The sequence below is a fragment of the Diabrotica virgifera genome, chromosome 10, assembly GCF_917563875.1.
Source record: "Diabrotica virgifera virgifera chromosome 10, PGI_DIABVI_V3a".
NCBI classification, from domain to species: Eukaryota; Metazoa; Arthropoda; class Insecta; order Coleoptera; family Chrysomelidae; genus Diabrotica; species Diabrotica virgifera.
In genome coordinates this window covers 143306047-143322199 of record NC_065452.1, presented here as the reverse complement: position 1 = coordinate 143322199, position 16153 = coordinate 143306047, and the positions used below count along the sequence as shown (strand labels likewise).

Below are 16153 nucleotides of genomic sequence, written 5' to 3'. Positions count from 1 at the left end.
AATAAGCTTGATACCCCCCATGCAACAATTAATCAATCTTTTCTCAACATACTTGCTTATCTTTCCCAGATCATTGTTATATTTATAAGATTCATCTAAGACTGCTGATGGTGTGGGATCGGCAGTTGTAGATTCAAACACTATATTACAATTTAAATTATCTTCCACTTGCAGTATTTACTCTGGAGAACTATATTCAATTCTGCAAGCCCTCATTCACATTCGTACTCAAAAAATTCCAAATCTGTCATAATTACCGACTCTCTCAGTGCATTACATACGATAGAACAGTTATATACAAGTAATCCTATAAGTATTTTAATAAAAGAACAATTACATTTACTGAAGAACACGATGCAGCAAGTAAGCTTTATATGGGTTCCATCACACATTGGACTTCAAGGAAACGAAAAAGCAGATTTCCATGCCAGAGAAGCAATACACAGTGCGTCTTCAGTGTTAGTGAACTTAGTGCCTGTTTCCGATTACAAACCATTCCTTAAAGAAAAAGTGTTAAACAAATGGAATCTTTCACAATCATCTCTACACACAATAAAGCTCTCAATTGAACCTTGGTGTGAGATAGACCTAAATCGCCAGCTGTTTGTGAAGCTAAATCGTTTACGCATAGGGCATAGCAGACTTACTCACAGCTACCTAATCTCTAAGTCAAATCGCCCTATTTGTGACCTGTGTAATTGCGACATCAATGTAACACATATATTAATAGAGTGTCCTAAATATCTTAATGAAAGACAAAAACACTCCATACCTCTCAATATAAAAGCAGTCTTAGGATCACACTGTAAGCTTACACATTTGTTTAATTATTTGAAAGATATTAATGTTTTAAGCAAACTATAACCACTGTTAACATTTTATAAACCCCATTCTTAATTTGTAAATTATGATATTGTTACCTAAATGTGAACTTATGTAATAATCAAAATGCTATGAGATTTAAGTAACCATGTATCAATGACAGTACAGAATAACCCAAAGTGGTTGAGGCTGATAACAATAAAAAAAAAGACATAAATGAAGGCGTATCAATTAACGGAACATTAGTAAATAACCTCAGATATGCAAATGATGCAATACTCAGTACTGCGAGAGGAGAGATGGAATGGCTCTGAACACAAAAAAACAAAAATCATTATTTTCAGTGAACAAGATTGAAGACGAAATGTTAAAGGAGAAGGTACCCAGATATACAGTTGAGTCCGCGAATCTTTAGCCGTGCGTCATGATTTAAAGCATACGAAATAAGTCGATGATAAGTCGGAAATTGAAATTTACTAAACGCAACAACAAGTGACAGTAAGTGACTTGCTGTTGCGTTTAGTAAATTTCAATTTCCGACTTATCATCGACTTATTTCGTATGCTTTAAATCATGACGCACGGCTAAAGATTCGCGTACTCAACTCTACAATTATTTGGGATGTGAGCTAAATGAACAATGGAACGGCAGCCTCGAAATAAAACGACGAATTGAGATGGCCAGAAGCGCTTTCAATAAGATGAAATCAGTATTATGCAATGGAAAACTGGGAATAGAAATTAGAACTAGAGTATTGAGATGTTACGTCTTCTCTCTCCTTTTATATGGAGTTGAAGCCTGGACAATTACAGACGAAACTGAAAAAAGACCTGCCAGCTTTGAGATGTGGTTTTATCGAAGAATGTGGAAAGTATCATAGACACAACACCTAACAAACACGAAAATATTAAGAAAGATGAAAACAGAAATACTAAACACTATAAAGGAAAGAAAAATGAGCTACTTTGGTCACATACTAAGAAATAAAAAATATGAGTTGATGCGATTAGTTGTGCAACGGGAAAGTGGAAGCAGTCCCGCGTTTAGGTCAATTGACGCCCTATGCAATTCTCTAGTAGCCGCCCTTCAAACATGTAGGTATCATTTTTGCGAAAAAAAATGCAGAAATTTTTATTTAAATAAGAATAGGGTAAACCATACAGTTATTGGACACTTAAGAAAATTTCAACTTTAAAAATTCGTAATTCACATTGTTCTCTGCAGATTGAATTGAAATTTATACAAAACGTAGTCTAAACAGTTTATTACAATATGGCTAAAAGGATTTAAAGAAAGGGTTAAATCTTTTCTGTCAATATATATTTATTAAAAATAGTTACAAAAATTATAGTTATTGGACAGTTTATTTAGTTACAGGACACTCAAAATTAGTTATTGGACAACTGCTTTAACACAATACAAACCTAAAAATAAATGCAAATTACAAGAAAAACCAAAATTTCTGTGCGGTATGGGGTACCTATTATGTACAGTTGTTGACACAATTAAATTTTATAATTGCTTCTGTGATTCTTTGTATTGAGTGAAAAGTTCGTCAATATCTTCATCCTCACTGTCTTGGTTACTGTTATTAGCATCGGAATCACTATCCTGCAGATTGAAGCAGTTGTGACATATAAATAGATCACCATCGTTAGGTATATGCTGTCTATGCTTAACAGGAATACAACATTCGTGATAATAAAGACTACAGTCATCGCATTTTAATTTATTCGATTGAATATCATTTGAACAAATAGAACATTTGACTTTTTTTGAATTCTTTTTGTTGCTACACTGGTTTTTGGTTAATTTTTCTTCTCTTTTCCGTTTCCTTTCTTGTTTTTGTTTTTCCTGCTCTTCTTTTAACTCCTCCTTTTTTCGTAACATTTCTTGATATCGTGCAGATGTAATAGCAAAAGGAAGTCTTTCCGTGTTACGTTTATTTTTTCTTTCCGGTACAGTAGGAGAAGTTAAAAAATTGCCCAACAATTCGTGTTTAACAATAATTTTACTTGTAGAGGGTAAGTCATAAACATTAGTTTTATATTGTTGAATATGGATATCATTGGTACTATTACTCTCAGAAATATTTACATTTTCAATACCACTTTTTTCTGATGTTTTTATTTCAGTATTTTTAACCGGAGATGTGATAGCTATATTTTGAATAATATTAATGTTTGTGTCTCTATTTTTTAGAACCATTTGGTTATCAGAATGTTTTGGATCATGTTCAAAAAAATTCCAGATTTTGAACAACAAATTCAGATTATCGTCGCTAGGTAGATTATTCTTTTGATTTTCTTTTAAATTCTCTAAGCTATGAACTTTTTCAGGACCTAAGATATTTACGAAAGTATTATAGTCCATCTTGGGTTTCCTTTGATGATCCGAAATGATTAAATTTTTTACTACTTCTTTACCTAAACATTTTGTGTAGTCAATAGCATCTGCTTTAAATGGAAACAATCCGCAAACCTTGAAACCATTTACTACTGTTTCAGTTTTACAACTTTTTTTTGTAGCTTGCTCCAATATAGAAGCAAATACAACCTTATTGACTACCCCTCCTGGATGCTGTTCTTCCCATTCTCTTACTGACTGCCGCCAAGCTTCTTTTAGTGGACGGAAAATAGAGACGTCACATGGTTGTAAAATCCTTGTGGCGTTAGGATAAAGTGCAATTACTTCAATTTGCAGTTCATTACACAATAGACTTAATTGGTAACTTAAGTGACTCTTGTGCCCATCTACAAAAAGAATAACTGGAAGCTTAATATTATTTTCAATTAGGTGGGGGTAAAAAACATTCGCAATATACTGATAGAATGTCTCTGCCGTCATCCAACCATTATCGCTTCTGCCCACACCCCATTTAGGATTAATGCCTTTAGCAACTTTTTCTGGAATACGTTGATAAGGATAAATAACCATAGGCACGCAAATTTTACCGTCTGCTGAAAACGTAAACATCACAGTGACGTTTTCTTTTGAACAGCTTTTTTCAACATTATAAACATTTTTTGAACCTTTCATAGCAAATACTTTTCCAGTAGATGGACATATTTGAAATCCTGACTCATCTCCATTAAAAATTCTTGATGGATCAGTTAGAACTTCTTCTAGATGTTTTTCTTTGACATAGGTTTCAATATTTTTAAACCAGTTTTTGATGTCTCGTTCAGATACACAAGCGCTAGCTGCCGTTACACCTTCACTTGTCCTTTTAGAAACCTCTGGATGTCGCTTCAAAAATCCCTAAAAAAATCAAACGATAAATACCGATTAAAATACATTTTTTTGGCGACTGACTTTTAACCATCCATCTCCAGGTCGATTATCTTTAAAGTTATTGGGGCGAGGATTTTCGGTTAAAAATTTTTGCACGCTGCTTTTTAAATCGTTAGCCTTTTTGGGGAAACCTTTTGAAGCGGTTTCTTGTATCCATCTGGATTATTGAATGTTAAATCATCTTGGAGGAGATTACTAACTCAGTGAGCTTTATTAGTGGACTGTTTAGCATAGGGTGAATTTAAAATAGAATAAAAAAAAATAACAGTAAAAAAACCAGACCTTAAAGTAAATTGTAATAAAAATATTTCCTACCTTGTCATTTCTCGTTGCACAAGCTGGAGCAGGCCTGCTATTTTTCGTACTGCTATTGCTGAGTAGTATAAAGTATAAATCACTCGCGAGGACTATATTGAGTTTCTATACACTTTTCGGAATGATTGTAAGTGACTGTTAACCAAGAGAGTTGGTTGGCGAATTGTCTTTTTAAAATGAGGCGAGTAGGCAGGTAATTACATACAAAAAACTTTAAGGTTTTTACTTGAAAATAATGATAAAAATTAATACATACTCACTGAATTAGGTATTGGCCTACTCGTATATACGGGGTGTCCCATAATATTGAAAAGAAAATGAATTAAAATATTCTTTACAAAAACAAGAAAATTAAAAATTGTTATTCCTACTTATGTGGACGAACCACAACCGCCCACCACAATACGCAGTATTGTTACGGCTCAAAAGGCAAAGGACATAATTTTACTATAGAGCGTTTATATATACCACTATTAGTTTTCACTGTGGCCACTCTAACTATACCATCAGATCCAGGATGAACCTCAATTATACGGCCCAAAGGCCATTGTAGCGGGGGAATATTATTTTGGCGGATTACCACTAAGGTACCTAGTTGGACGTTTGGAGACGGAGAATTCCATTTAGCCCTTTGATGAAGAGTTTGGAGGTACTCCTTAGACCACCGTTCCCAAATCTGTTGGTGCAACTTATTTAATAATTGCCAACGATTCAACCGATTGTGCGGAACATCGAGCAACGTTTCTTCGGGCGGAGCACTCAAAGGCTCCATGGTCAAAAAATGTCCTGGAGTTAACGCACTAAGATCGTTTGGGTCTGAACTTAACGGGCATATTGGCCTCGAATTCATGATGGCCTCAATTTGAGAAAAAATAGTATATAACTCTTCAAAAGTTAGTACTTGTTCTCCAATTGTGCGAATTAAATGACCCTTTACCGTCTTAATATTAGATTCCCATAAACCTCCAAAGTGTGGAGAAGAAGGGGGAATGAGATGCCATTGAATAGATTCATGAGAAGCAGCTTGTGATGCCAATCTGTTAAGTTCTGCTCTGGCTCCAACAAAGTTAGTGCCATTGTCACTATAAACATGTTGACATCGGCCTCTACGACTGACAAATCGCTTAAACGCAGCTAAAAACGCGTCAGTGGATAAATCAGATACGAGCTCTAAATGAAGAGCTTTTGTTGAGAAACAAATAAAAAGCGACAAATACGCTTTAAGAGTTTGAGACTTTCGAAGTTTGGAAGCTCTTATAGGAAAAGGGCCCGCAAAATCAACTCCAACATTACTGAAAGGTTTTAGTTGAGATATTCGAGCTAGCGGTAGATTTCCCATTAACGGAACTGGGGACAAAGGATTCACCTTAAAACATTTAACACATTTAGACAGTACTCTACGAATGGCTCGTTTGGAAGATATAATCCAAAAACGCTGAGAAATTAGGTATTGAACAGTTTGAAGCCCGGCGTGTAGATATTGCAGATGAGTAGATTCAATAATCATATCAGTTAATTTACAACTGTTAGGAAGTAATGCCGGAAATTTGCGATCATACGAAATGGGCGCATTAGCTAGGCGACTACCTACACGTAGAATTCCCTTTGCATCGATAAAAGGTGAAAGCTTTCTTAAATTTTTTGGAAGCAGCTGTTTATCTTGGATAAAATTTATTAAAGTATTAAAAAAGATCTGCTGTGTTCGTTTAACAAAAACCAGTAAGGAGTTATGTTGCTCCAATAAACTTAAACAACCTATTTCCAGATTACCATATCGGTTTTTGGTTACATAATGGAAAAAACGAATAATGTAACACAAACATCGAACACACCTATTTAAAGACGAATGACGATCCAATAAAATATCTAAAAAATTATTGGGAATTTCAGCAATCAATGCGACAGTCCGCACTTCCAAATTTACATTAGTAGACTCCTTTGAATTAAGTTCAAAGAACGTTAGCGGATCAGATTGTAAGAAGGTTGGCCCCGCCCACCATTTGGAACAGTTAATTAACTCAGAGGGTAAGCAACCCCTTGAACCAATGTCAGCAGGATTTTCTTCAGAAGGAACATAGTGCCAACATGAAGAAGTTACTCGTTCCTGCACATAAGCTACTCTATTGCTCACAAAAGTTTTCCACTGATGAGGGGAAGATTGTAACCAACGTAATGTAACAGCAGAATCAGAATAACAGTATATTTCCTTGATTTCTACTTTATCTTTAATAACAGAAGAAACAAAGGAGACTAGTCGAGCCACTAAAACCGCAGCAGACAATTCTAATCTGGGAATAGTAAGTCCCTTATTAATGGGTGCGACCTTAGATTTAGCTATAACAAAAGAAACAAAAGGTTGGCCTGAAGGTGATAAGCATCGAAAGTACAAGACAGCGCAGTAACCTTTCTCGCTAGCGTCACCAAAACAGTGAACTTCTAAGCGTAAAATATCGTCAATTAATAAACGACGAGGTAAATTTAATTTACTCAAATATGCTACATCATCAATGTATTTTTTCCACAAACGGATAATTTCTTTTGATGGAGCATCATCCCAACCAATCTTTTGAGTCCATATTCTTTGAATAAGGTGTTTAATTAGAAATGTTATTGGAGATAAAAATCCAAGAGGATCAAATATTTTTGCTAAATTGGACAAAAGATGACGTTTTGTACAAGAAGAGTCTAAAACTTGAACTTTAAAAGCAAATGTATCCGAAGAAGCGTCCCATTCCAACCCTAATACTTTAAGTGTTTTGGACGAAATATCATCATTAAATGTAAGAGGTTTTATTGCTAAATCTGATACAGCTAATCCTTTCAATAAATCGGGTACATTACTGGACCATTTTTTCAACTCAAAACCTCCTTTGGCAAGTAAGGCAATAAGTTCGTCTCTTAGTGCTAAGGCATTTTCGAAACTAGGACAGGAAGAAATGATATCATCAACGTAGGTTCCAGTTTTAAGTGCCTCGGCTGCTAGAGGAAACGAATCCCCGTCATCATTAGCCAACTGATGTAGACATCTAATAGCAAGATAAGGAGAACAAGAGAGACCATAAACAACTCTGTTGATACGAAGATCTCGAACAGGTTCAGAATTATTAGAACGCCAAAGTACTCTTTGATAATCTGTTTGAGTAGGATTAATTAAAATTTGCCTATACATTTTAGAAATATCGGCCGTAATTACATAACCATGCAATCGAAAATTAATCAAAATTGTACAGATGTCAGTCTGAAGCTTAGGACCAGTGAATAATTTGTCATTGAGTGAGGGTTGATTTGGAAGATGCCCGGAACCATTAAAAACGACCCTTAATTTACTTGTTAGACTTTCAGGTCTTAAAACACAATGATGCGATAAATAGTAAACATAAGGTGAATCGAAGTTATTCAATGGGACAGGTTCCATGTGACCGAGCTCAACAAATTCCTTCATAAAGGTGCGGTATTGGTCATAAAGTTCAGGAGATTTTTGAAGCCTTCTTTCTAATGAATAAAACCTACTAAGAGCAAGTGATCTAATATTAGGAAAGACAGGATTTTCTTCCTTAAAAGGTAGATCTACTACAAAGCGTCCTGATTGTTCACGCTTATAAGTATTCATAAACATATTTTCCACTTTAGCGTCATCAGGAGCTAAGCAAAAAACTTCAGGGACTGCTTCTAATTCCCAGAATTTCTTTATTTGCTGATCCAAAGAAACCGTATCTTCAACTTGGCAAAATAAAGAAGTAAGAGTAGGTGCCTTTGAAATATTTACTTTTCCCATAAGCACATAGCCAAATATAGTATTAATTGCATCAGGTTGATCTTGATTGCCGTAAATATGTCCATCCAAAAGAATTGTAGAGAATACATCAGCTCCTAAAAGAATGTCGATGGATCCTCTACGAAAGAAGTTATCATCTGCTAACTTTAAATTAGCAATATGGGGCCAAGTATTAACTTCTAAATTACATAAAGGCTGATCCTCACAGATTTTTGTCAAGACTAACGCATCGGTTGTCAAAATAGGAGAAGATTTACGTACTGGTTTAAAAGAAATGGTAACCCCACCTAAATTAGTGGTCGACTGCATAGAACCTAATCCTTGGATGTTAGCTGAAGTTTTCATGGGACGTAAACCTAAACGCCTAAGGGTCTTTTGACAGATGAAGGACGTCATGCTTCCCGAATCTAACAGACACCTAACAGGTTGGTAGTTACCGTGACAATCAAGCACCTCAATACATGCAGTGGAAAGCAAAGTACTTTTATCAGCGGAAGAAAAACACACAGAAACGGATGATCCAGTCGTTGAATTTAAAGTGGATGCCGCCGAATCTTGAACATTCTCTTCTTTCTTAGAAGAGGAGAAGCAAAGGAGTGTATGATGTTTTTTATGGCACGAGTGACAAGTCCATGTAGATTTGCATAGGCTAGAACGATGTGATCCAAGACAGTTAATACACATCTTGTTCTTTTTTATTAATTGAAATCGATCTACAGGAGATTTTGCCAAAAAAACGGAGCATTTATAAATGGCATGGGTATCATTAGTTTTACAGATAGAACATTTTGGTTCAGGTTCTGTTTGAGCAAGCAATGATGTAGATTTGGAAGAATTAGGTTTTTTAGAAAAGTTAGATTTTGGTTTAGTGTGAAAATCAATATTATCTAAAGCGAGACAACTTTGATTTAAAAAATCAATCAGTTTTTTATAGCTTGGGATGGTTGAATTATTATGAAAAAGCTCAAAACGTGTTACTAAAGAAACAGTTAATCGTTTTAAAATCATTTGAACAAGTATAAAATCCCAATGTACTGTGGGTAGTCCTAGCTTATTTAGAGATGCCACATTTTTCGAAAATGTATCTAACAACTTGCGTAGTTCTTTTGGATCTTCTGAAGTCAGTTGTGGTGAACTTTCAAGGTTATTCCATAAATTGGCAGCGATTACCCTAACATTATTAAACCTTTCACAAAGCAGATCATAGGCAATTGGATAATTGTTTGCTGTGATGTCAATATGATCCACAGCATCGCGCGCTGCACCCTTTAAACACGATAGTAACAAATTAAATTTGTCAATTGGTTGTAAGTAAGTAAGAGTATGAACGCGAGCATCAAACTGATCTATAAAACTTCTAAATTCAGTTATTTTTCCACTGAAAGATGGCAATTCCGGTTTCGGTAAATTAAAATAATTTATAGGTAAAGGATTTTGAGACTGTGAAGTTGATGTAGTTTGCTGACTTGATGTTGAAGATTTTCTAAAGGCTTGCACGTATGTTAATTTAATTTTATAATATAATTTGTCAAAATTACTACGGCAATCATCTTCGACTTTAAATAGCGCGTCCTCATTATCTTGCTCAGAAACTAACATAATTATTTTATTATGAAGATCATAAAAATTGTCACGAATTTTTTCCAATCCTTCATACATAACTTCCAAAACCGGGTAAAAATTCTTATCGTCAGCAGCTACCTTTAAAGCAACAGCATGAATTTCAGTCATTTGTTGCACTTCAACTTGTCTTAAAGATTGATATTTTTTAATTTTATCTGCCATTTTGTAAATTTAAATGTAGAATTAATAAATTTAGAAAAATATGAAATTAGCGTTAGGAAATAAAATAGGTTCACCACACGAAAATTAATAAAATACAACCGAACTTTGTGCTAATAAAATAGAAAACTATGTCCTCTGCTATTTGAATATTTATAGACAAAAAATAATTATAAAACATAAACCCTTTAAATAAAAATTACTGTGTAAAATAAACACACAGTTTCATCTATAATAGAGTCAACCTGTATAATAATTATTATAACAAAATTTGTCTATTGGCCGACGTTGACAATTTAATAATAATTACTTTTACATTAATGTGTTCCTTTTTTACTTAAAAAACAACATTAACTGAGGTATAGGTACCACTAACGATCGGCACAAACAAAAAACCAATGTACTAATTGATACGTGATTTTAATTTTGTAAAGAATATTTTATCGCCTTATGTTAAAGAATAACAAAAAATAAAGTCAAAGGAAATGCGGTTAAATAACCTGAATTTGATTCTGATCTTTGTAAATTAGCAAAGTATGACAATAAAATCAAACAATTCAGGTTTAAAAGAAACTTTCCCCGACTATATTACCCTCTTAGAAAAATGAAAAATGCAAGAAAAAAATATAGAAAATGGATCTATCAGGCTCGTAACGGATCAATAAATCATCTTGGAGGAGATTACTAACTCAGTGAGCTTTATTAGTGGACTGTTTAGCATAGGGTGAATTTAAAATAGAATAAAAAAAAATAACAGTAAAAAAACCAGACCTTAAAGTAAATTGTAATAAAAATATTTCCTACCTGGTCATTTCTCGTTGCACAAGCTGGAGCAGGCCTGCTATTTTTCGTACTGCTATTGCTGAGTAGTATAAAGTATAAATCACTCGCGAGGACTATATTGAGTTTCTATACACTTTTCGGAATGATTGTAAGTGACTGTTAACCAAGAGAGTTGGTTGGCGAATTGTCTTTTTAAAATGAGGCGAGTAGGCAGGTAATTACATACAAAAAACTTTAAGGTTTTTACTTGAAAATAATGATAAAAATTAATACATACTCACTGAATTAGGTATTGGCCTACTCGTATATACGGGGTGTCCCATAATATTGAAAAGAAAATGAATTAAAATATTCTTTACAAAAACAAGAAAATTAAAAATTGTTATTCCTACTTATGTGGACGAACCAAATGTAAAATCAAATAATGCTATGGATTAAGATAAATTTAATGAACGTACCTAACCAGAGTATTCTCCTCCTCGCAAGTTAAAATAGGAGACGGTCCAAGTGTATCTTTATGTTCCGGATGTTTTAATTTAAATTATATAGTGGACTTCGGAATTCCATATTTTTTTTCAGCTGTTCTATACGATTCAGTGCCATTTTGGACATCCTTAACAGCTTCTATAAGTTTATTCTTATCGTATTTTCTAAGTTTAGGCATTTTACTACAATCCTAAAAAATCAATTTAGTGATTGGACGGTCAAATTTAGTTATTGGACAGCTGTCCAATAACTGTCAAATCGATTACTAAATTAATTTTACTGCTATCTCCAGTTAATTATACATAAACACGTTGAAAATTGTAGAAATATGTGGTAAGTATAGTTATCTAGTGATTGGACAGGTGTCCCATAATAGAATTCAGCAAGTTTTCTAGTTTAGTTATTGGACAGGCGTAATTAAATCCAAATTAAAATCCCTATTACTGTACGCGATCTACCTTAGGGACTATAAGTGTCTTAACTACACGCTTTTAAATAAAAATACAATCTTACCTTAAAAATAACACGTAGTTTTGAAAAAAAAGTCAGAGCAGATGCTTAACACAATGCTTAAATGTCACTTCACTCACATAACCTAAAAATATTTACCGCCAAAATCACAGAACCCGTTAAAGGCAGAACATAGACATAAGAATGTACGTAATATAGAAGCGAGTAGTGCCACCTAGTGAAATATACTCTTGTTAGCACTTGCAGAAATCTTATAATCGTAAGTTAACACTGTAATGTCCAATAACTGTCTCGTGTCCAACAACTGGCGTTTTACCCTACACTAAAAATGGATTTAAACTACGATGTTTATATACCTACAATAGAAAAAATTGTCATTCCAGTTCGATCACATCAGAGACTTCTTTTCAAAAAAAGACTTTTCAAAAAAAGACTTTTCAAAAAAAAATGTGTTCTTGACAAAATCGACAAATTGTTAACACGTTCTTGCGTCATACTTGATGGGAAATTATTTTTTATTCTTGACATTTTCGAAAATGACCTTTCAGCGAACACGTTGGTAACTGGGAAGCACAAATAAATATGCAAAGCAATGTCAAAATTAGGGAAAATATCTTTCAATCCACTTAGTGCAGTCACTGAAGGTTTTTACCTCCGATTTCGTTGAACCTCCATCGATTTTCATGAAAATTGGTGAGTAGTTAGAGGATACCTCAAGGAACAAAGGTGACATGATGCCAACTTGGGCTTTTACCGTGGTGGTGAAAAATACAGTCGAACCCGCTTATTGGAATAGCCTTCGTGCCAAGCAAAAATATTCTTATAACCGGGATATTCTAATAACCGATCATTGGTGGCTAGCCGTAATAAGTGTAGCGAATATACGAAATAATAGTACATACTATGTTAATATGTATATGTATATGGTTTTAGGTCTTTTTATGTCAATAATACAATGGCGTAACGTATTTATTAAAAAACCAAATTACATTATTATATTATGTTGATGCGTACAGTAATTAATATGAAATGTATGCAATATATAGATTCTGTAAATATTTTTGTATTAAAATACATAATATACTTAATAAGAAAATTACCTATTTAGTCTTGAAAAATAATCGGTAATTGTAGCTTGTTTTCTTGTTACATAAAATACTAGTCACTTTTATTGTTGCTCTGAATTATAAAAATTAGAAAAATTTACAATGGTTTGGCCACCTCGAAAACGTTTTATAATTTTACAAAGTATTAGGATGGACGAACTGTTTCTTAAAAATTTTATTACAGTCAACTGGGTGGCAATATGTATAGTTTCTAGACAAAGGAAATTATTTTACGACTGAATTTGTCGGTAAACGATTGAATTGGTACTCATAACAACGCAATAAACCTACCTGACTACCTATCTGACAAACCCACATAATATAAAGAAAACAGCACTACAGGCCTTCGAAAGCCCTTGGCGAGAAATTATAGTACAAGACATAATTTAAATTTTTAGGAATTTCGAAATTATAGGTAAAAATTTATTCGTTGACCTGAAATATTATTCTAATAAACGGTATTGTCTTATGAATACGTATGCCAATAAACGGATAAATTTATTAAGGAGTAAATGGAAACGTTTCTGGGCCTCGAATTTATATTCCATAAACCGGGATATTCCTATAATCGGTACTTTAATAAGCGGGATCGACTGTACCACTTTACGTGGGGGTGAAAAAAATAATACCATAAATCGATAGAGAGACAAATTTGTTATATAAAATTATTATTATTATTATTGTTATACAAAATTTGTTATATAAAGTTATTAATATAAATCAATACTTCTTGAGTTATTAAAGATCAAAGATTTTATTTTTTCGTAAAAAATGCATGTTTTAAAGCTGTTTTTCACGTATAACTCGAAAACTGTAAGCTTTTACAAAAAAGTTATTATTAGCAAAATTGAACATAATAAAAAGCTGAATACACTACTCACTAAAGAACTAAACTAATGTTAATTTAAAGTAAGTTATGGGTAATTGAATGTATATTTTTTCGACGAGTACTCAAATCTAAGTATTCAAGCTTAAATAACGGGAAAACGATGCATTTTATAAAATGTACCTGCTAAGCACTTGTCAAAGTACTTCGGAGTACATATAAAATGAGCTCCAGTAGAAGTTAATAGCATCACAATTTAAGCAAGTTATGATGAAAATAAGAGAACCCTTTAGAACTTTTTAGGAAAAAGTGAAAAATAAAACATACGCCATTTCCACAAAAATCAAAATTTATGTAATCCTTAGAAAAATTTCTTTATATTAGCATAAGTAATGATTTCAATAATTTTGACCAGTTTAGAATGCATATTTTTGAAAAAAAGATGTAATTTAAAAAATCAGAATTTTTAAAATTATCGTAATTTTCATTTTCTTTTGATAATAACTCCAAAAATACTCAATATACGTAAAAAGTGTTATATGTATGACAAAATTTTAGTTTTTTCTGTATCAAATATTTTACCTTTTTACTATTTCTGTAGGGTAAAAAATAAGCGAGATAGAAACGTTTAAAGCTTAAATTTTGCTGCGAGAACCATGTAGCCGGGGCCATTTAACCTTTTATTTAAAAAAAGTAAGGGGTATAAAAGATTAAATTCAACGTGGTTTAATAGCCATTAAAATTAAATTTCAAATGGTTTTTAGGCAAACCTGATATTTTAACAATTAACGGAGTTATAAAAAAAACAATAACTTTTTTGGAAAAATTGTTAAAAGATAAATTTTGAAAAATATTTGGTGCATAAATTTTAATGCTATTAACTTGTTCAGGGGCTCATTTGATAGATATTTCTAAGTACTTTGACAAATATTTAATAAGGTTATGATATAAAATGCATCATTTTCCCGTTATTTAAGCTTGAATACTTAGATTTGGGTACTCGCCGAAAAAAATATACATTGAGTTACCTATAACTCACTTTTAGTTAACATTAAAAGGCTTTTCCTGTAAGGAGTTTATTTCGTTTTCTATTAGCTTTAATTTTGGTAATAATAACTTTTTTGTAAAATCTTATAGTTTTTGAGTTATTTATGAAAAATCGGTAAAAACATGCATTTTTCTCACGAAAAATTAAAATCTTTGATTTTTAATAACTCGCAAAAAGTATTAATTTATTTTAATAACTTTATGTAACAAATTATTCTTAGAATTTTTTCCTCTATCGAATTTTTGGGATATTTCTAATAAAATAATTTTCAGCCACAAGAAGAGGTGGCATCCATCCCCAGGGTAAAAGCGCAAGTTGACACCATGGCAACTTTTTCCTTGAGATATCCTCTAACCACTCACCAATTTTCATGCAAATCGATGGAGGTTCAACGAAATCGGAATCAAAAATCGTTCAACGAAATCGAAATCGGAATCGAATCGAAATAGGTCTAGAAATGAATTTTGCCAAAATAAAAACAATGACAAACACACAAAATAATAGAAACGTAATACTAAACGATGCCACAGTAGAAGCGGTTAATGATTAAGGTATATATATTTGGGACAAATAATAAAAATAAATAAGGAAAACATGGATAAATGTTTGGCCAAAGCAAACATGAATAAAATAATGAAGACACAAGGAGCCATGGAGAGAGCAATGTTAGGAGTAAAATTAACACACAAACAATAAAAGTCAAAGACGCAGGACAACCCTATAGCCAGACTAAAATGGAGCTTCGCAGGTCATAACGTCAGACAAACGGACAATAGGTGGAATACGACGATACAACAATAGCCGTGTTCGTGCTGCATGCCTAGAGTATGCCCAGAGGGAGTACGCCTGCGCATTACGTTTTCGGAGGGCAATATTCGACCTTATTGAACGTCCAATTTTGTAATGCGCAGGCGTTCTCCCTCTGGGCATACTCTAGGCATGCAGCACGAACACGGCTAATGGAGACCATGGACAGGAAAGAGCAAGAGGACGACACCAGACGAGATGGGGAGACGACCATTAAAAAGATAGGAGGAACGCACTGGAAACAGAAAGCACTAAACCACTTATATATACCTTATCTATGGCACTAAACATAAGCGAATGGAGAAAACTGGGGGAAGCCTATGTTCAAAATGGGACAAATAGGGCTTTTCATTGATTGTCATTTGTTTCGAGCTTCTGTCATTATGTTGTATAATCTGTGTATAATATTAATATTGGCTGTGAGTTTCGACGGTAGCGCTATCTCGCGGTTTGAAACTTATACTTTTCTGATAAAATTTATGTATGTGAAATATACAAAACGAGAAAAATAGATACTTATCTAGAAAGACAGAAATTATGAACTGAAATATTATTGTAACCTGATTACTAAACGAATACACAGAATTAATAGTAAAATTAATTATGTTTTTTTATTTTATTCATTATAATTTTAATAT

The 16153-nt window shown here is 33.1% G+C and overlaps 1 protein-coding gene across 2 annotated transcripts; it reads right to left on the bottom strand.

The window, feature by feature from the left end:
- Positions 1-1959: 1959 nt before the first annotated feature.
- Positions 1960-11503, bottom strand: LOC126893212 (uncharacterized). Of its 2 annotated transcripts, XM_050663176.1 has the most exons (3): positions 11230-11503; positions 4138-4273; positions 1960-4083 (listed from the first exon to the last, which is right to left on the bottom strand). In XM_050663176.1, exon 3 carries the CDS (start codon positions 3859-3861, stop codon positions 2335-2337), a length of 1527 nt encoding a protein of 508 aa, XP_050519133.1. In that variant the 5' UTR covers positions 3862-4083; positions 4138-4273; positions 11230-11503; the 3' UTR covers positions 1960-2334. The 2 variants fall into 2 exon arrangements, with proteins under 2 accessions (XP_050519133.1, XP_050519134.1); XM_050663177.1 differs by lacking the exon at positions 4138-4273.
- Positions 11504-16153: the final 4650 nt, after the last annotated feature.

Coding starts and splice junctions, on each gene's coding strand:
- LOC126893212 (XM_050663176.1), bottom strand. CDS start 3,861: ATGAAAGGTTCAAAAAATGTTTATAATGTTGAAAAAAGCTGTTCAAAA.